The 21,864-nt window shown below is 32.2% G+C and overlaps 1 protein-coding gene across 1 annotated transcript in view; it reads left to right on the forward strand.

Annotated features, from left to right (window-relative positions):
* The window catches only part of LOC114336859 (uncharacterized), a 252,427-nt gene that overhangs the window by 116,145 nt on the left and 114,418 nt on the right, over nucleotides 1-21,864 (forward strand). Inside the window, exon 2 of the mRNA XM_050654380.1 lies at nucleotides 9,477-9,620. Within this exon, the coding sequence (XP_050510337.1) occupies nucleotides 9,477-9,620 (144 nt within the window). The remainder of the gene's footprint in view (nucleotides 1-9,476; nucleotides 9,621-21,864) is intronic.

A 21,864-nucleotide genomic window follows, 5' to 3' on the forward strand; every position in this document is an offset into this window, starting at 1 on the left:
TTTCATTTTGCAAATTGCAAATGAAAGGTACAGTACACTTCTATAAATAAAAAAAATTCAAGTTGTTATCTGCTTTAATTTCAGTCCTGTAACATTTTGAAAAAATGAATATTTTTTGCGAAAGCTGGATTGCAAGATTTATTTTGCAAAATCTATTGAACCGATCTTAATGAAATTTACAGTGTTGTTTTACTGTATCATAAAGTTTTTCTAGGTACAATATGAAGGTCTTAAGTGTAGCATAAATGGTTGAAAAACGTAAAATGCGAATACTTGTTTTTGTATGGTATTTTCGTAATTATTGCTATTTCGCAACAAGGGTGACTCTTTTTTAAAGTTTTAGCCAATTCTATATTGTAGGAAATTTAATTTCACAACTTTTATGTGAGTACAAATTTTCTCGGAAATGAATACTTTTAAAGTTATCAAAAAACGAAGAACAAAATCGAATTTTTCCTTTATTTTTTGACATTTTGATTATTTAAACAATGTTCCGGATCTTTTTGAGAGGGAGGATAACTCAAATATTATTATTTGATTTATTTTAAAGCAATTTCTGCAAAAAAATTTGAGTCACCTCTCAACGTCCATCTCAAAACAGATGCGCCCTGGACTACGTATCACTTGGAGCAACTCAAATATTGTCACTAATTTACTACCTTTTAACGTAGTTAAAGCAGAAGCATTATCCTATAAAAGAGCTCTTCAACCCTTGGTTCTTCATAACAGTCAGATCAGTACCGTTGATTCTGTAATATTTCTTGGTATTTGTTTAAACAGCTACTGTAAATGGTCCCTTCATATCGATTTGTTAAGTAAGATACTAGCCTCAGCTTGCTATGCAATAAGGTCTGGTTCGAGGGAAATCGATTTAGCATCTTCCAAAATCACATATTTATCATTGTTCGAGTCTCATCGTTGATATGGTCTTCCTTTTTGGGGTTCTGGTACAGCTGCCCATTCCTATGTTATTTTTAAATTACAAAAAAAAAAACAGAGTGTCAAAGACAGAAAGAGTTTTTGAGAAACCAGACGATAGAAGACCAGTGGGCTGTCCCAGAAAAAGATGGGAGGGATGATTTTGAAGCCGATTTATCTAGGATTGGGGTACAACAATGGTGTTTAAATGAAATAGCAAGATCATAGAATATAGAGGTATTATAGGTATATAGAGAATATAGTGGATGCTGCAAGGACTCACCTCGAATTGTAAAGTCAGCCAAGAAGAAGAAGAATTAACATGTCAATAAAAGAGAGGTATTATAGGTATATAGAGAATATAGTGGATGCTGCAAGGACTCACCTCGAGTTGTAAAGTCAGCCAAGAAGAAGAAGAATTAACATGTCAATAAAAGAGATTTGTATATAAGATAATTTATGAACTGCCAAATTCGATAGATTTATTCAACTACTCACGATTTAAATTAGTTTTCATGAGTTTCAACTTTTAATCATAATGATTTAGATTTTTCTCGTATCTGGAATAAAATTGGCACCTCAAAGCCTAATTAATTACCTACGTAAACAGTGTGATTAAATACTATAGTATTATTTGAGACTCCCCCGTAGATCTTATGAAAGAGACGTGGAAATGATCCTTGGTATTGACCGGATGCTTGAGGTTAGACAAAAAGTGCAATTTATTACCAGTTTTTGGTTAGACGGTAGAAGAAATTTGATATTTATTTATAGAACAAGAACAATGCGTAAGTAAGTAAAAGTTTGGAAGTTTTTAATTGAGGAGAGAAAACGATATTAAATGAATCAATATGGAGTCAATTTGAAGTCTATGTTCCAAATAGTCTTTGCCCTTGGCTTTGGTAACCTATCTTTTATCATTATGTTAGTATTCAATCAATCAATCAGAATATACTTATACTTACTCATCTTAAATTGTCTTTTCCACATTGGCTTTGCAGTTTGTTTATTATTGTCTAAATTAAAGAACGCTATATGTATAATAACCAATAACAGAGAACCATAGATTTGAAACTGTATCCACCTTCATCTACTTGGAAGTAACAACAGGAAAAAACCGGTAAAGAGTAAACAGAGGAAAGAATTTTGGAAAGCAAAAGAACATATGGAACGAATAGAAATCTGCTGAGAAGCAAGACTCTGTCATAATCTAACAAGTGAAGGAGAAAGAAGTATGAAAACAAAATGCCGAAATTGAAGATGAATTAAAGGGAGAAAATATAATCAGATACATAAAATCTCTTCGCTTAGAATGGATGACAGGGACGCCCTCACAGATATCTGGACACCACTATGGCCCAGATCTAGCGAGGAATGTCTAGAAGATGACTGAACGATATAGAAGTAGATACAAGAGCAATGAATGTTAAAGACTGGTAAGTTCAGTGCAAGGACAGGAAGAAATGGAAAAGAGTCAGGACAGCAACAAAGAGACGACACAGCAAGCTATAAATGACATAGATAGAGGAATAATCGACCCGTGTTGAGCTCCCCCCCCCACTTGCAAAAATTAAAAAACAAATAGCCCTGATTTATGAGCTATTTATGAGCTCTCATATTCCGCAAACTAAAAATTTTGAGCTCGTTCCACTGCAGGAATTTAATACCCTAGTAAGGGGGGGCTGAGTCAGACCCCCCCCCACTACTTAAAAATAGGAATATTGAATCGGTTTTTGCGGCAGAATTACGAGCTATATATGAGCTCTTGAAATTATATACTTTCGATTTTTGAGCTCATCCCCTTCACCCCCAAACAACCCTTTAATTGATTTAACTTAAGAGAAAGATACTGAGAAAATTTAAAATATATCGTATTGCGGATATAATTCATATAGCTTATATACTCTAAGAATAAACTATTAAATCAAGAGCATTTCGATTATTGAGCTACAACCCCTTCGCAAGAAAACCACCCTATCTTCCCGGCTTAAGAGAAAGTTGTACTTAAAATGCATTAAACTAATTATTTGGCGACTACATATCATTTAATAATTTATAACCTTCCAAATTACGCGCAGTTAGATCAGTAAATTGCAATTTATTTTGTATAGTGCAGTCACTGAAGGTAAAAATCAACGATTACCTTCAATTTCGGTGAACCTTCATCGATTTTCACGAAAATTGGTCAGTAGTTAGAGGATACGTCAAGAAACAAAGGTGACATGGTACCACCTTGCGCCTTTACCCTGAGGGTGGATACCGCCCCTTCTCGGGGGTGAAAATTATTTTATAAAAAATAAATGCACAAATCAATAAAAGAACAAATTAAAAGCAAAATTTATTATATAAAGTTAATAAAATAAGTCAATACTTTTTAAGTTATTAAAGATCAAAGATTTTAATTATTTGTGAAAAAAATGCATGTTTTGAAGAGGTTTTTTGTAAATCACTGAAAAACTTTAAGTTTTTACAAAAAAGTTAATAGTAGTTTAATTCGTATAGCTTATATTCTAAGAATAAACTCTTAAATCACGCGTCTTTCGATTATAGAGCTACAACCCCTTCGCAAGAAAACGACCCCATATTCCCGGCTTAAGAGAGAGTTGTTCTTAAAATAATTTAAATTAATTATTTGGCGACTACATATCGTTTAATAATTTATGAACTTGCAAAATATACGCATCTCAATTATTGAAAGTCACTGAAGGTAAAAATCAACTATTACCTTCGATTTCGGTAAATCGCCATTTATTTTCACGAATTGACAATAAGAACTTGGGGTTTTAGCCTGGGGTATATGTCACCCCTTCTCGGGAGTGAAAATTACTTTATTAAAAATAACCCCACAAATCGAGAGAGGGACAAATTGTAAGCAAAATTTGTTATATAATGTGATTAAAATAAATCAATACTTTTTGAGTTATTAAAGATCAAATATTTTAATTTTTGGAAAGAAAATGCATGCTTTAGAGCGATTTTTCATAAATGACTCAAAAACTGTAAGTTTTTACAAAAAAGTTTTCATCACTAAAATTGAAGCTAATAAAAAATATAATAAATTGCTTACTTGAAAAACCCTTTAATGTTAATTTAAAGTAAGTTATTGGTAATTAAATGTATATTTTTTCCGCGACTGTTCAAATCTAAGGGTTCAAGCTTAAATAACGGGAAAGAGATGCATTTTATAACACTTAGGTACTAAATACTTGTCAAAGTACTTAGAAATACCTATGAAAAATAAGATCCAGAAAAAGTTGATAGTATCAAAATCCGCTCACCAATTTTCGTGAAAATGAATGGAGATTTACCGAAATCGAAGGTCATAGTTGATTTTTACCTTCAGTGACTGCACTATAGAAAGAAAATGGCAATTCAATAATTGAGATGCGTATATTTTGCGAGCTCATAAATTATTAAACAATATATAGTCGACAAATAATTAATTTAAATTATTTTAAGTACAACCCTCTCTTAAGCCGGGAATATGGGATGGTTTTCTTGCGAAGGGGTTGTAGTTCAATAATCGAAAGGCGCGTGATTTTAGAGTTTATTCTTAGAATATAAGCTATATGAATTAAACTACTATTAACTTTTTTGTAAAAACTTACAGTTTTTCAGTGATTTACAAAAAACCTCTTCAAAACATGCATTTTTTTCACAAATAATTAAAATCTTTGATCTTTAATAACTTAAAAAGTATTTACTTATTTTATTAACTTTATATAATAAATTTTGCTTTTAATTTGTTCTTTTATTGATTTGTGCAGTTATTTTTTATAAAATAATTTTCACCCCCGAGAAGGGGCGGTATCCACCCTCAGGGTAAAGGCGCAAGGTGGTATCATATCACCTTTGTTTCTTGACGTATCCTCTAACCACTGACCAATTTTCGTGAAAATCGATGAAGGTTCACCGAAATTGAAGGTAATCGTTGATTTTTACCTTCAGTGACTGCACTATACAAAATAAATTGCAATTTACTGATCTAAATGCGCGTAATTTGGAAGGTTATAAATTATTAAATGATATGTAGTCGCCAAATAATTAGTTTAACGCATTTTAAGTACAACTTTCTCTTAAGCCGGGAAGATAGGGTGGTTTTCTGGCGAAGGGGTTGTAGCTCAATAATCGAAATGCTCTTGATTTAATAGTTTATTCTTAGAGTATATAAGCTATAGGAATTATATTCGCAATACGATATATTTTAAGTTTTCTCAGCATCTTTCTCTTAAGTTAAATCAATTAAAGGGTTGTTTGGGGGTGAAGGGGATGAGCTCAAAAATCGAAACTATATAATTTCAAGAGCTCATAATTAGCTCGTAATTCTGCCGCAAAAACCGATTCAATATTCCTATTTTTTAGTAGTGGGGGGGGGGGGGCTGACTCAGGGTGGCTGACTCAGGGTATTAAATTCCTGCTCAGTGGAACGAGCTGAAAATTTTTAGTTTGCGGAATATGAGAGCTCATAAATAGCTCATAAATCAGGGCTATTTGTTTTTTAATTTTTGCAAGTGGGGGGGGGGCCAGCTCAACACGGGTGAATAATCGACCTCACCCAAGAATATTACGAAGAACACCATGTTGTTAGATATAATCCCTAGGGATTGTAATGCTTAATTAATTAATGAAATGAAATAATAACCAAAGTCTGACATGTAGAAATATTCTGAAGATCTTATGGATAGATCATGACAGGAACGTAGAAGAATTAAGAAAAAAGTTAAAGAACGACAAAAGGAAGAAGAAAGACATACGATATATGAAAAAAGAATACAGCACTTTGCGGTTCATATATAAGCAAAACAGAGGACAACAGGAGTGTAGGAAAAAGACGAATATCTTGGCGCAAACTCAACACTCTTTAGACGTGATGCTTCAACAGTTAGACAATGATGATAGCTAATGATCCGTAATGGAGATGGCACTTGAAGAAGAAGAAAAAGCCATGGAAATGTCATTGGAAGACACAGATAAAACAAGTTGACTTTCGTTGAAAGCATTTATGCAAGCCAAAAAGAGAAAGAAAAAGAAGAATAGTCACTCATTTTTGTTGTATCAGCAAATTTTTCTATACTGCTTCTGTATATCACAGACATCTTTTATTTGATGTAAGATATTTGACGTGCATATATTCTAATATTTGAATACTCGTGGATGAAAAATGGTTATTTATAGATATTTATTGTTGAAAACGAGGATGCAATATATAAATTTTTTACTGCCATTAAAAGATCGATTTAAGGTTACATAAGTCACGATATAGGATACAAGCGCATCCTGGTGCCTCGTTTAGTAAATTAGACAAGACATTTTGTATTATTTTTATTTATAGAACTATAAATAGTCCATTCAAATGTCACATTTTTAAGCCTGTTCTGGCCCGAGCATTTTTTAGAGGATGCTATTTTATTTTTATGATTTGTTTGGGGGTAAGTCAACCGGCCGCCATCTTAGAAAAAGGGGTGCAAAGGGCTTTCGCGCTGTATCTCATAAACTAGCAACCCTACAGAAAATTTTATCTATATTATTTGTCGCAAATTAAATTATGTACAACTTTCTTCCTTACTTTTTATCGTAAAATGGAAAATGGACAATATATAAATAAAAATAATTGAAAATTATTGAACAAATTTTCTTTTGGGTGTTCTAACGTTTTATTTGCCCATTTTATAATAACATATATATCAGAGCAATTTTATAGAAGAGTTTTTAACGAATAATTTCCATTACAAATTTAATTCCATTAGTATATGCCTTAGTGCCTTAGTGTATGTAGTATGCTCAAAATTAGTATTATAAACTAGATACATATATGCTTATATCCCGGAAAATTTCTATTTCTTCCGACATTTTATTCCTTATTTTGACTTTCTGGTTCAAGTAGAGGTTTGAAATTACTCTGTTGTTGCGGCTGTCAATGTTTTTCAGTTGTAAGATATTAATTGGTTTATCGTGTTGGACCTTGTCAATTGCTTTTTTGAAATCCATAAGGCATGTGTACATGTCTTTGTTCATGTCTAGATTTCTTTGCATGAGCACATTTATACCGAATAATGCTCATGATAGATCCCATGTCGTTTCTAAAGCCTAATTGGTTATCACTAAATTAATCATCCAGCTGTCTGTAAATTCTGTGGTGGATTACTGGAAAGAAAAAATTTTTCTTTAATAATTTTTCTTTAATAATATTTTAATAATTTTTCTTTAATAATTTTATTTAATAAGAAATACTTTCACGACATTGATGCATTTATACAGTGTTCTGAGCATATTTTTGCATTTTGCTTCTTAGGAATAATTACGAATGTGGATACCAACCATTCTTTTGGTAAAATACCTCTTTGATAAATATGATCATATACATCATACAGTTCCACTAAAATGTACTAAATGGACCTGTGGCGTTTTTCCCTCACACCCCGCTCCTCCCCAATCTTCTACTCTTGTATAATTTTGATTCTAATCTTTTTACAGAATGTTATTTTTCTCAATATTTTATTTGTCACATTCCTTTGAATGAGGAAATATTCATTTTTTGCATTATTGAATGACTTCCCATTGAATTCCATATTATAACAGTATATAGTTTTAATCTATTTAATAAGTATTATGATAATGTAAAAACTTGTTTTTATAAAAGAAGCAAAAACTAGAGATTGACAATTTGCATGTCGTCGTTTCCGTTTGTGTATCATTTTGAATATCTATGTTGCAATTTCATTTCCTCTACAATCAAGATGACATTACATATTACATTTACAATCCAACTCAATTAGTAAAACTATTCTTTTTATCATTCTTTGCATGATTTACATACATACGGAGTATGGTAAACAAAAGAATCCTACAAATATCTAAAAATCGGTATTTTTAAGATTATTTTTATCATCAAGCCTCAAAAGTCCACTGCTGAACATAGGCCCTTCCTCTTGTTTCCTACGGAAAATTGTATACGACATTCTTTTGTAGAAAATTGTGTAACTTGAAAACTGTGATATCAGACATTTACAAATTCAGTGTAAACGTTGATTGATAACATTATATTGGGTGCATATAATATTTCAATCAACGGTGTAAACTAAATGAATTAAATTTAAAACTGAACTGAAATTGTACGTGTATTAATAATAAAAAAATTATACAAAATCCTATATAAAAGATACATTCATATTAAAATAAAAAGAATGTGTGTGTACTTTGTACGCACGTAAGAAGTTGTACTTCTATTATATGATCTCAATGAAATCAATATACTTTAAACAGTTTATTTATATTTAATTTAAATATTAAACTAATTTTAATACTTTCCCAAAAATGTTTATTAAAACAATACCAAAAATTAAAAAAATAAAAGAATAAAACAAACACAAACATATTGAAAAATGCCACAAAGAAATTATTTCTGAACAATAATTGTTGCCAAAATTTTTATCTAAATACGTATTTTCTGAAAAAATTATATAATAATATACTTACAATCATAAAATGTATAAAAAAATAGTAACTTGCATTGGGGATTGAACCCGCTTCCCGTCGATCCCGCCGTTCGAAAATCAAAGTGCTTTCCCATTGCGACAGCTTCTGGTATCTGTTATGTGGGAATATACACCAACTGAACGTTTACACCATAAACTTTTGACAGTTGTTTATTACTTATATGAATTTAATCAAATTATAAAAATGTATACCATTACTTTTTCCCACTCTACCTTACCTTTTAATTAAATTAGTTTGATTTTTGTGGAATTAAAGGAATATTTTGTGGAATAACAATATATTAGGTGAATATTGGTAGAAATTTTGATGGTAATCAAATTATGTAAATCAAAGCATTACATACTATTTTGGTAGGTGTTTCATTTTAAATTTTCCAAATAGGTAGGTACCTATGTAATTTTTCATTAGTATACTGAAACATTTACAATTATTACGTAATGTCGCTTTTAAAAACTATATAAAAAGTCACTACAATTATAAACTTGCTTTTTTCTCTGCCATCACAACAATAAAAACTAATATACACAACATTTTTTATGATTTGTTTATGATTTTAACACCCAATCAGGTCCCGTATAACGTTTGAGCGACTAATACCATGCAGTCCGTGTGCGCATGCGCCGGGGAATGTAAAAATTCACTCTCGTGCCTAAAGAAGTATAACTTCAAAAATCCTGTCGGGCTACATCACCGAACGTTTTCAGAATAAAAATTCCATCATAAGTGCTGCTTACAGGTATACATTTAGTCACCAAAATATATGGATGAAAACCCTTTACAGTCGGAAAAATGAAAGAATACCCATGAGCGAACATATAAAACACGCTGTATTTTCCTGTCACCGTGTCACAAAGAAAATTGTCCAGTGCAAGTACATGTAACACTAATTATTAAATGTACTTGCGCTGGCCAATTTTTTGTGTGACACGGTGACAGGAAAATACAGCGTGTTTTATATGTTCGTTCATGGGTATTCTTTCATTTTTCCGACTGTAAATGTTATAAAGTTGTTTAATATAAAGTTATTGATTATTGCTCTAATCAAATTTGTTTTGTTCCAGATGATGAAACATGTGCAGCTGTCTCCTTACAGGAGCAGAGCTGACACAGTGTCCCTCAGTTCAACGGTTTCGTATGGCAGTCTAAGTCCAGAACCACTAGGCAGCAGATCTTCCAGTTATTCGTCTTTGAATGAATCTGTACAGGTAAGTTTGGTCTTAGTATTTTTTTACATTGATTCTGACATCAAAGCCGCGCAAGGTCAACAGTATTTGGTAACGAGGTTGATGAGTGTCCTTGCTATCATACGCAATGCTATAAGAAGAAGCTGTATGAAGATAGTCCTTCATATACCTAAGAAGAAGCAATGAACAAAATACATACATACAATATCTTGTGGATTGTGTATTGTGTTTGTTTGATCGCTCTTCTGAAGAGAGCCACTCTTCTCTGATGTATTTAATTAGAGTTGCTAGTTTACCACATTTGTGTAATAGATGTACGCGTACAGGGCCGCCCAGAGCCAGGCCGGGCCCCGGGGATGAGACCCGGCCGGGCCCCCCCCCCCCCCAAACACAGTTGAACGAAAATTCTCAAAAAACTGATAACTCATAAACTGGGATATGTAATAGTGAACACTCATGCTATTGACACAGGAAGGAAGAAAATTAAAACGGTTTTAACAATTAAACTTTGTTTTTAATTATTTACAATAGAACTGTGTGTTACAACATAACTTTTCTAGTGCTGTGAACGTCGGCCTACGATTACGATTTCTCTCAGTGCTGTGAACCTCGTTTTCAGGTTGGCCACCAAAACATCAATTATTGTGTAAAAAACTTCTGTTTTGAAGCGTTCTTCCGGGAATAAATTTAACAATACATCTTCTGTAGCTGTTTCATCGTGAAAAGTCTTCCTCTTTCTCGCACGGGAAGTGGAGAGTTCCGGTTCGATACCATAAGCACTTGCAACATGTTTGCATTCAGAAAATATCTTGTCCCAGTTATTTCTTAAGGCACTTAAATCATCAATTAGGCTCTCTATATTACTACTCTCAACATCCAAAAAAAAAAAATAATAATCTCATAATTAAAACCGCAAGCAAATTCAATCTGTTGTAAAATATTTTAATAAAAGGAATTTTTTTAAATTTGCTAACGGCCGGGCCCGGGCCCCGGGGATTTTGCCCCCCCTGCCCCCCCCCCCTCTGGTCGGGCCTGTACGCGTACGCATTGTCTGTGTTTAGTTCTATACGATTAAGTATATATGTTGTTACAGTTCAAGTTGATTCTCAGTTACAGTTGACTTTTCCTAGTTCAAGTCAACTCCAACTGAAACGAGCAGTAAAAGTTGATTTGAAAAATTTAAATCAACTTTTACTAGTTGAAGTTGACTCTTCCTAACCCTTGTTAGTAAAAGTAGATTTTACAATTTATACGAGTATAATCTCACGTTCATTTTTGATGAGTGTGCGTCTCTTTGTTTTGACCGTTTCAACTACTTATTAGTCCAGGCTCTAACGTGGCCCCCGTTAGGTAAATTATTCTGATTCAATTTTTTTGCACAAACTTACTCAAACAAATACATCCTTATAACAAATACACCGTTGCCAGGCGGTACCGCGGTCGAAAAATTGTTTAACCAATTTTATTTAACCAAATTCAAAAAAATAATTCTTATCTACTCTACCTCATATTATGTATAAGTTTTTATTGTGTGAAAATTGTAAATATAGATAGCAGTACATGAAGGGTTTAAAGTGTGTCTGAAGTAATAATGTATTTTAAATGGGATTTACTTTTTCGCACTGTTCTTAAGCACACTTTGATATAACCAAATATTCTTAACTTTCGCCTTGTCATGGTGATGACATGTGAGCAATAAATTACAAAAAAGGTTTTGACAGTTTTGTGGTTTGAGAGAAGTTTGAATTTTTAAATGTCAAAGTTCTAAAAAATTGTAAAATAGGAATGTATTCAAGTGACGAAGAGTTGCAGTTTTTTTATTTGTTTTTTGGTAGATAAAATATTGTATGAAACTGTGCGTGAAGTACTCTTTGAGCACTTAGGGGACATCGTGTGTGCGCAAAAAGCATACTTCACGAACTGTTTTATAAATAACTAAGTATTTCACTCCGGACAAATTTTTTTAGATTATTTTGGCCATTCGGAGCAAAAAAGGTCTCTTGTGATTTTTCTCTAAAATTGATAGTTTTCGAGTTATACGCGATTTAAAATTTGAAAAATGCGAAATGACCAGTTTTAAGGCTTAATAACTTGATTAAAAACTATTATTATGAAAGTCAGAAAGTCACCTAATCAAAGTTTAAAACCCCCCTACAAGATCCTGAAGAAATTTTTGTCATTATTTGATTACTAAGCTGTTATTTTTAAATATCAACAATGAGCGCTAAAAGCGTATTGAGGCGGCTGTCAATGTGAGTGCGAGTAAGATCCTCCATTCCGACCGTCCAATGGTGCATCTCAGTCGCACTCACATTGACAGCCGCCTCAATACGCTCCTAGCGCTCATTGTTAATAATTAAAAATAACAGCTTAGTAATACAATAATGACAAATATTTCTTCAGTACCTTGTAGGGGGGTCGTTAAAATTTGATTTGGTGACTTTCTGACTTTCATAATAATAATTTTTAACTGAGTTATTAAGCCTTGAAAATGGTCATTTTCGCATTTTTTAAATTTCAAATCGCGTATAACTCTAGAACAATAAATTTTACAGAAAAATCACAAAATACCTCTTTTGCTCCGAATGACCCAAGTGATGTAAAAAAAATGTCCGAAGCGAATTTTTTTTGTGAATTTGTTTAAAAAAATTGTTTAAACAATTTTTCGATTACGGTACCACCTGACACCCTGTGGATTCGTTATAAGGACCTCTTTTTGAGTAAGTTTGTGCAAAAGAATCGAATCGAACTGGAATAATTTACCTAACGGGGGTGACGATACAGCCTGGACTATAAATATCACAATTTGAACATAATATACAGTAACATTTAATTTCTAGAATCGGTTGTTTGTGTGAATCAACTTTTACTAAATGGTATTGGGAAGAGTATACTTTAACTAGTTGGAGTCTACTTTTACTAGTAAATGTTGAATAAAAATCTTCATTTTATATTTATAATCAACTTTTACTAAATCCAGCCGTTTGAGTCTACTCGAACTAGGAAAAGTCAACTCCAACTGGATAATCAACTTGAACTGTAACATATACACTAGGTTTTGTGACTTGGCATCTTCTACAATTTTTCTCCATTCGTTTCTGTTTTTGTTTATGGTTACCCATTCTCTGACTCCCATCTTCTTAAGGTCCTCGACTATCTGGTTCTCCCATCTAGTTTTGGGTCTTCCTCGTGGTCTGCTTGATACAGGTCTCCATTTGGAAATTTTCTTGATTACGGCTTCTGGATTTCTCCTTTCTATATGTCCCATCCATCTAAGTCTCTGTGCCTTGATAAATGTGACGATGTCTTCTCTTTGCAGAAGTCCTCTTACTTCGTGGTTCATGAGTTTTCTAAATTCATTATTACCTACGTTTAGTGGGCCTGCTATCCTCCGAATTATTTTCCTCTCTAGGATCCTCAATCTTTCTTCCTCTTACTGGGTCAGACACATTACTTCAGCACCATATGTGATTACTGGTCTAATTGCTGCTTTGTAAATTTTCAGTTTAGTATTCTGAGTAAGCTTCTTATCTTTGAGAAAGTTATTGTATTTTCAGTAGGCTCTGTTTCCTACCTGGATTCTTTTACTGATTACGATGCTTCTATCATTAGTTCCATTAACTGAGACTCCAAGATATTTAAAGTGTTCTACCTTTTCAAACTCATATTCACCAATATTTAAACTTGTCACATTAACTGGATTTTTTCTTGAGCATATTAGGTATTTTGTTTTGTTTTGATTTATTTCTAAATCCCTTTTGGATGCTTCCTTGCATAACTTCGTAAATTCTTCTTTTAAACTGTTCAGGTTTCTGCTAATTAATGCTATGTCGTCAGCATACGCCACAAGTTGCGACGTCGATTTTATAATTTGTACCCTTTATTTCTGCAGCTCTTATTGTTCCTTCTATTGAGACATTAAATAATGAAGTTGATAACCTTGTCGTACTCCACTTGCTATTTATTTCTATATTTTTGGTGATACCGTTATCTGTAATTATTGCTGGAGTCGATCCTTCCATTGTCATTTTCGTAAGTTTTATAAGTTTCATATGGTATATCTAGGTTTCTTCTTCTTATTTAGTCCACTATACAGTACGGTGGAATAAGTGTTACCCCCCTGTTAACTTGTTTATTTTAAGAATATAAGCAAAACGCTCGGACAGGTCGATTTTTAAACTAACCGTAGTATATTATAGCATCAACGTTTCGAACTTTACTCAATCTCTCTTCAGGTGACAGCCTTAACTTTGATTTTTTTTTAATGGGAAATTACAGTCCCTGGCCATATTATTATGACCACCTATGAATTTTTACAAAAATCAACTATTCCACTAAGTACGTTTTGTTTAAAATATGATTTTTAAATTTAATTTTGTTATGCAATGTTAATGTTATTTATTAACTATAATATATTTAATAATAAACAGCAATAAAATATTTGAAAATATTACATATTTATATTTTTTTAATATTTTGTTCAACTTCTGACCTTAACCAGATGGAAAATATTTGGGAGCTTTTAAACGAGAAATTTCCGACGAAAAGGTCACTAACGAAATTGTTTTGATTAAAGGACTAATATATCGTTGAAACCACAATGACAAATTGAAGCAAAAAAAATTTAACTGCATTCAAAGTATGCCAAGCCGGGTACTAGCGGTAATCAAAGTTAGAGGGGGCTCAGCAAAATATTAAAAAAATACCAAAATGTGATATTTTCAAATGGTTTATTGCTGTTTATTATTACATGTATTGTATTTAATAATAAACACTAATAAAATATTTAAAAACATCACATATTTTTATTTTTTCAATATTTTGCTGAGCCCCCTCTAACTTTGATTACCGCTAGTACCCGTCTTGGCATAATTTGAATGCAGTTAATTTTTTTTTGCTTCAATTTGTCATTGTGGTTTCAACGATATATTAGTCCTTTAATCAAAAAAATTTCATTACTGACCTTCTCATCGGAAATTTCTCGTTTTAAAATCCCAAATATTTTCCATCTAATTATGGTCAGAAGTTGAACAAAATATTAAAAAAATATAAATATGTAATATTTGTAAATATTTTATTGCTGTTTATTATTAAATATATTATAGTTAATGCATAACATTAACATTGCATAACAAAATTAAATTTAAAAATCATATTTTAAACAAAACGTACGTAGTGGAATAGTTGATTTTTGTAGAAATTCAGAGGTGGTCATAATAATATGGCCAGGGACTGTATATCATGTGATACCTCATTTAAAAGCTCTTAAAATACTGATTTCAAAAATGTATAATACTTTATTCCTGTTTGAGAGTGTATGCGCAAAATTTGGGTCGAATTCTCTCTAAATGCAATCATTTTTTTCGAATCCTGAAAAAACTAATAAATATTTTTTAAAAATTTTAACGCAGAATGAAATATTACATTATTCTCGATGGTCCACAGTCCCTGAGAACTTTTATAATGTTTATTTTAATAAGTCACAGTGATGAAAAAAAGAGAAAATTTAGTGTGATTTTTAATTTCAAATATATCATTAAAAAAAAAACTTTTTGTTTATTCTAAGGGATTGTCAGCCCTCGGTAATAATCTAATCTTTCATTCTGCGTTTAAATTTTTCAAAAATACTTATTAGTTTTCTCAGGATTCTAAAAAAATAAATGCGTTTAAAAAGAGTTCGTCCAAAATTCTGCGCTTACGCTCTCAAAAAGGATTAAAGTATTATACATTTTTGTAATCAGTATTTCAAATGCTGTTAAATAAGGTGTCACATGATGTACTTCACCATTTAAAAAATCAAAGTTATGCCTGTCACCTGAAGAGGGATCGCGTAAAGTTCGAAACGTTGATTCAGTAATATACTATGATTAGTTTAAAAATCGACCTGTCCGAGTGTTTTGCTTATACTCTTAAAATAAACGAGTTAACAAGGGGGCCAACACTTATTGCACCGCACTGTATAATTAATCACACTGCCGTAACATGCTCAGAAAAGTGCTTAAAATAAATATATTAACTTGTAAACGTATTTGTACATTTTCATTTGAAAATTGTATTTGTGTTCTTGCGTTAATTTATCACAGATAACACTGAAGAATATTGTTTATCAATTTGTAGCGTAATGTCAATAACTAGGACACTCTTTGGCGGCTGATAAGTCCATTTCTTCTAATTGTTACAATTAATTTCTCTGTGATAAGCGGTGTTCTATAAAATTTGATATCAAACGGCGTCTTTAACAAAAACTATCCTACTTGTTCCATTTCAAAGGACTCTATTTTTAATCATGGTTAATACAAAAAGTATCTACGAGATCGTGCAATTATTGTTGATTCTCGGATTTCATAAATGACTGGAATGACATAAAAAAGTAGTTGCTCAAGACTCTGTATAATTTATACACATCCGCATAACTATTAAGTAGCGACTTCTGGTCGAACAGTAGCGTAGAACGAAAGAATTTATACAAGAGTTGTCTTTTTAGTTTTGCATAGAGCCATAAAGACAAAAAATATATAGACTTAAAGAACTTTAATGCTTTTCAAAATACAGTATGCGCCAAAACAAACGACACTGAAAAACTAAAGCTTTATTAAACATGAAGAATTAAATAACAACATTTCAAATAATCGTCTTGTCGCCAGGGGGCTACAACGGCCTCCTTTATTCGCATTGACTTACTTAAGTTTTTTTATGTATTTTGATCCGTAGAACACGAATTTTTTGGGTAACAGTTGAGCCGGATGTCGATAAGATTGTTATAAACAAAGAACTTGAGGAATTACATAACAGCGATTTCTCGCAAGACAAAACATGTTTTTGTATTTTTTAAGCAAAAAATGTTCCTACAAGTTTTTTGCATCGTTTTCGAGATAACCGCTGTTAAAATTTAAAAAAATCGAAAAATTGCAATTTTTGAAGCCGAATAACTTTTGATTTAAAAATAAAATAGCAATTCTGCTTACCGTATTTGAAAGTTTAAGTCAAATTATATCGGTTTTGATTATTTGCATTGCTAAAAATTAATTTTTTATTGTTAAACAAAGCTATAAACACACAGTGTTTCCCGTGCCTAATACATGCGTTTTAATGCATGCTACGTAGATATTGCCTCACTTGCACTTGAACCTACTCTACCCACTCGTTCGATTTTAAATGAGAAATCATTGAAAACATCACTCACGCACTAGGTGTTTATAGCTTTGTTTAACAATAAAAAAATAAATTTTTAGCAATGCAAATAATCAAAACCGATATAATTTGACTTGAACTTTCAAATGCGGTAAGCAGTAATTGCTATTTTATTTTTTAATCAAAAGTTATTCGGGTTCAAAAATTGCAATTTTTCGATTTTTTGAAAGTTCAACCGCGTTTATCTCGAAAACTACGTATCCTACGAAAAAACTTGCCAGAACAATTTTTTGCTTAGCCCTTGTCTCCACCCCCCCCCCCTGGCGACAGGACTATAATGGGAATTTTAAGTTTTGCTTCTATACAACATGTGTTCAAAGTGCTCGCCATTGCGTTCCAAGCAGTGCTCATAACGCTTAACAAGATTGCTTAGCATGTTATTAAAAATAGGCTGCTGCATTCTTTTGAAAAATGTCAAAAATTTTTCACGGAGTTCATCAATAGTTGCTGGTGGGTTTTCTATAAAAACGGCTTGTTTCAGCATACCCCATACGTAAGCATCAAGAGTTGTTAGATCAGATGAATGAGAAGGGTAAGGAAAATTCGTGTTACGGGAAATTACGCGGTCTTCAAATTTTCGTGCCCTAGTAGTGATCTTAGTCACCAGATACTCCGGAGTTCAGTTCTGATATCATAATCGTGTTAAGCAACTCCAAAAACACGTAAATAATCAGTTTGCATTAATTTAATACCGAAATCCCTCGAAACTTTAGAAGATGACATCCCTTGCAGTGACCTTGGGCACCAGGTGATCGAGAGGTCTGTTCTGATGGCATATTTGTGTTTAACGACTCAAAAACCCCCGAATAATCTATTTTTATCAATTTATTGCCGCAATCTCTCAAACTCCAGAAGAGGACGCCCTTTGCAGTGAGCTTGGCCTCCAGGTGCACAGGGAGTCGGTGTTGATGGCATATTCGTGTTTAGCGACCTCAAAAACCCGTAAGTAATCCGTTTGCATCAATTTGATACCGAAACCCCTTGAAACTCCAGAAGATGACGTCCCTTACAGTGGCCTTGGGCACCAGGTGATCCTAAGGTCTGTCCTGATGGCATCTTCAAGTTTAACCACCTCAAAAACTCCCGAGTGGTCCAGTTACATCAATTTAGTGCCGAAATCCCTCGAAACTCCAGAAGATGACGTGCCTTAGTAGCGACCTGGGCACTAGGTACTCCGGAGGTAGTGATCCGGGGATCACCTGGTTCACCTGGATCACCAATTGTATTCAGTGCCCCCAAAAACCCCCCAAATGATAAATTTTGTTCCTTAGTATGGGTCATCCAAATCACTCAATTTTGGAGCAAAAAAAATTTTGGACCTCCGATTTGTCTGAAAATTGGTAAATAGCTTCTGCGGGACGTAAAAATAAGATATTTAAGGTCAAAAAATCTTCTTCTTTTTTTCTCAAAATGTTATTTTATGCGATTTTACAGTGATTTGGTGTTTATTTATACAAATTTGCATTTTCTATCGTAAAGTATCAATGGAAAACATAATATTTTAATAGAAGGGACTCAAAAATGTCATTATATGGCATTATAACAAGTTACTTTGATTCAAAACAAGCTTTTGATCAAATTTAATAGTGTAGAAAACGTTAAAATACCGTTTTTTACATTTTTCTCCATTTCCAAAATACATCATAATCGATTTGGCTGAAAATTTTCCCACAGATAGACAAAACATAGGACTTTAAGTGGTGAGAAGGATTTGAATTATATTACAATACCAAAAAAGTTACATGCAATATTATAGTCAAAAATATAGGCGTCTACTGTAAGTACAATTAACTCGAAAATATCGACCTCACGACAAAAAATTGTTAAAAAGAAATTGTAATAATTGTAAATACGATTTATTTGGAACAATTTCAGTTCCTACCATTTTTATCGAAAAGTTAAAAATGGCGGAGATATTGAGCAAAACAGGTTCTCCTTTAAAATCAAGATGGCGGCTAACGTAACGGAGGAATTCATTCGTGATTTTAAATTTAGGCTACTATTGACTCCTCTAAACAATAAAATAAAATTTTGGGCAGCTCGGCATTCAATTTCAAATGCTATCCCGACTGGACTAATATATACTTTTGAGTCTGATATTACTGCATGTAACTTTTTTGGTATTGTAATATAATTTAAATCCTTCTAACCACTATTTAAGTCCTATCTTTTGGCTATCTGTGGGCAAATTTTCAGCCAAATCGATGATGATGTATTTTGGGAATGGAGGAAAATGTAAAAACGTATTTTAACGTTTTTTACACTATAAAATTTGATAAAAAACTTGTTTTGATTCAAAATAACTTGTTATAATTCCATATAATGACATTTTTGAGTCCTTTCTATTAAAATATTATGTTTTTCATTGATACTTTACGACAGAAAATGCAAATTTGTTTAAATAAACACCAAATCACTGTAAAATCGCATAAAATAACATTTTGAGAAAAAAAGAAGAAGATTTTTTGACCTTAAATATCTTATTTTTACTTCCCGCAGAAGCTATATACCAAGTTTCAGACAAATCTGAGATCCAAAATTGTTTGCCTGAGTGATTTGACATGGAATGTACCGTATACTGATTCTGACTTTATTTTTATATTTATGCAATTTTGCACTTTACAATGCAATTATGCATTTCCACCCATTTTTGAATAGTAGCCTTTTTTCCTGACGTTATCCTGAACATAATGCAAAAAACTGGAAGTCTCTAGGTGCTGTATTTAAAAATTTATTTATTCGGGTGTTTTTAGTGCTAAATTAGTCCAGAAAGCCACTGCACATCCGCTAGGAAAAATATTCTAATTCGTATTTTTTGCACAATCTTACTCAAAAAGGACTCCTTTTAACAAATTTGCATGTTGCCAAGACCAAAACGTGGTCAAAAATTTTTTAAACGTTTTTTTTTGTTTTTTTCCTAAAATTATTTTTCTTGCATGGAAAAAAGTTTTTTTAGGTTTTTTGGATCATTCCAAACAGAAAAGATCTTTAGTGACTTTTCTCTAAAAATGATAGTTTTTGACATATAAGCGAATAAAATTTGAAAAATTGCGAAATCGGCCATTTTTAACCCTCAAAAACTATGTGAAAAACTGAAAATTTGAATGTTGCCAAGGTAGGTAGATATTCTTTAAACATCGATTGATGAAATCCCTAAGAGTTTTTTGCAATACAATATTCAAAACTCCTTTGTTTTTTAATTGCTAATCAAGCGTGCGCGACACTATTTTCCACCGACAGTATGGTGAAAATGAAAGGAATAAATTCGTTATTTCGTAAACCGGCGACTTTAAAGAAAAATCCCGAAACAGGTCGATTTTTATTTTTAAGTTATGATATTGTGGCATATATAATATACTAGTGACGTCATCCATCTGGACGTGATGACGTAATCGATGATTTTTTTAAATGAGAATAGGGGTCGTGTGTTCTTCAATTCTCTATTCAGTAATATAAACACTTACATAATTATTTATACAGGGTGTCCAAAAAAGTTTATTAAATTAAATTATTTGACAAAAAAAGAAGTGGAAGGACACCCTGTATAAATAATTATGTAAGTGTTTACATTACTGAATAGAGAATTGAAGAAACTTTCAAATGAGCTACCACACGATCCCTATTCTCATTTAAAAAAATCATCGATTACGTCATCACGCCCAGATGGATGACGTCACTAGTATACCATATATGCCACAATATCATAACTTAAAAATAAAAATCGACCTGTTTCGGGATTTTTCCTTAAAGTCGCCGGTTTACGAAATAACGAATTTATTCCTTTCATTTGCACCATACTGTCGGTGGAAAATAGTGTCGAGCACGCTTGATTAGCAATTAAAAAAAATAGGAGTTTTGAATATTGTATTGCAAAAAACTCTTCGGGATTTCATCAATCGATGTTTAAAGAATATCTACCTACCTTGGCAACATTCAAATTTTCAGTTTTTCACATAGTTTTTGAGGGTTAAAAATGGCCGATTTCGTAATTTTTCAATTTTTAATCGCTTATATGTCAAAAACTATCATTTTTAGAGAAAAGTCACTAAAAACCTTTTCTGTTTGGAATGATCCAAAAAACCTAAAAAAACTTTTTCCCATGCAAAAAAAATAATTTTAGGAAAAAACAAAAAAAACGTTAAAAAAAATTTTTTGACCACCTTTTGGTCCTGGCAACATGCAAATTTGTTAAAAGGAGTCCTTTTTGAGTAAGATTGTGCAAAAAATCGGAATTAGAATATTTTTCCTAGCGGATGCGCAGTGGCTTTCTGGACTAAATGCCCTGGTTTAATACTACTGGCCTTAGACTTCGAAAAATATAATGGTGACATCGAGATAAACAATATATTCATGCTATTCGCTGCCTAAGTCATCTCCATTAACAAGTAATTAATATAATCATATTATGTATAATAAGTACTCGTGTAGTGTGATTTTTATGTGGCGTTTATCTTATTAATGAAACTATTTTTAACTAACGTACCTACAATTACAAATAGAGGAAAAAAGTAATCTCGTATGACTCAGAACCAATCGGCTCTTGTTACGCCATTGATTTCGTTGTTAATACCGACAAACCTGAGAACGTCAAGGCCTTTGCCCTTCCGTACTCCATGATGTGACTTCTTTTAATGTTTGTTAAATCTCTGGTAAACGCTGATAACATATTATCAGCCGATACAGATAGAAAACAAATTGTCAACAATACAGATCTAATCATTTTAGCGTGGAAAAGTAGAATGATAAATTCTTCAAGGAATGTTTGAAATATATTTTTATTTTAACAGTCAATGAGAGCAAAAACAGGATAGTACCTCCGAATTCTATCCTACTGCATGAATTTTAAGGAAATTTTGAAAATCGACTCTATCTCCTAATTTATCTTGGGGGTGGTTTCTGGAACCTTGGTATCTGGGAAAAATTTTTGGCCAAAAATAACCACGAAAGTGGCTAGACAACCTAATTCTAAGCAAAAACTGTTCTAAATTTTTTTTTTGAAAACTCAATACTTTTTGAGTTATTCATTCGTGGTTGAAGATTTGCCACATTCACTGAAAAATGTCACCTTTTCGGA

The sequence above is a fragment of the Diabrotica virgifera genome, chromosome 6, assembly GCF_917563875.1.
Source record: "Diabrotica virgifera virgifera chromosome 6, PGI_DIABVI_V3a".
Classification (NCBI taxonomy): domain Eukaryota; kingdom Metazoa; phylum Arthropoda; class Insecta; order Coleoptera; family Chrysomelidae; genus Diabrotica; species Diabrotica virgifera.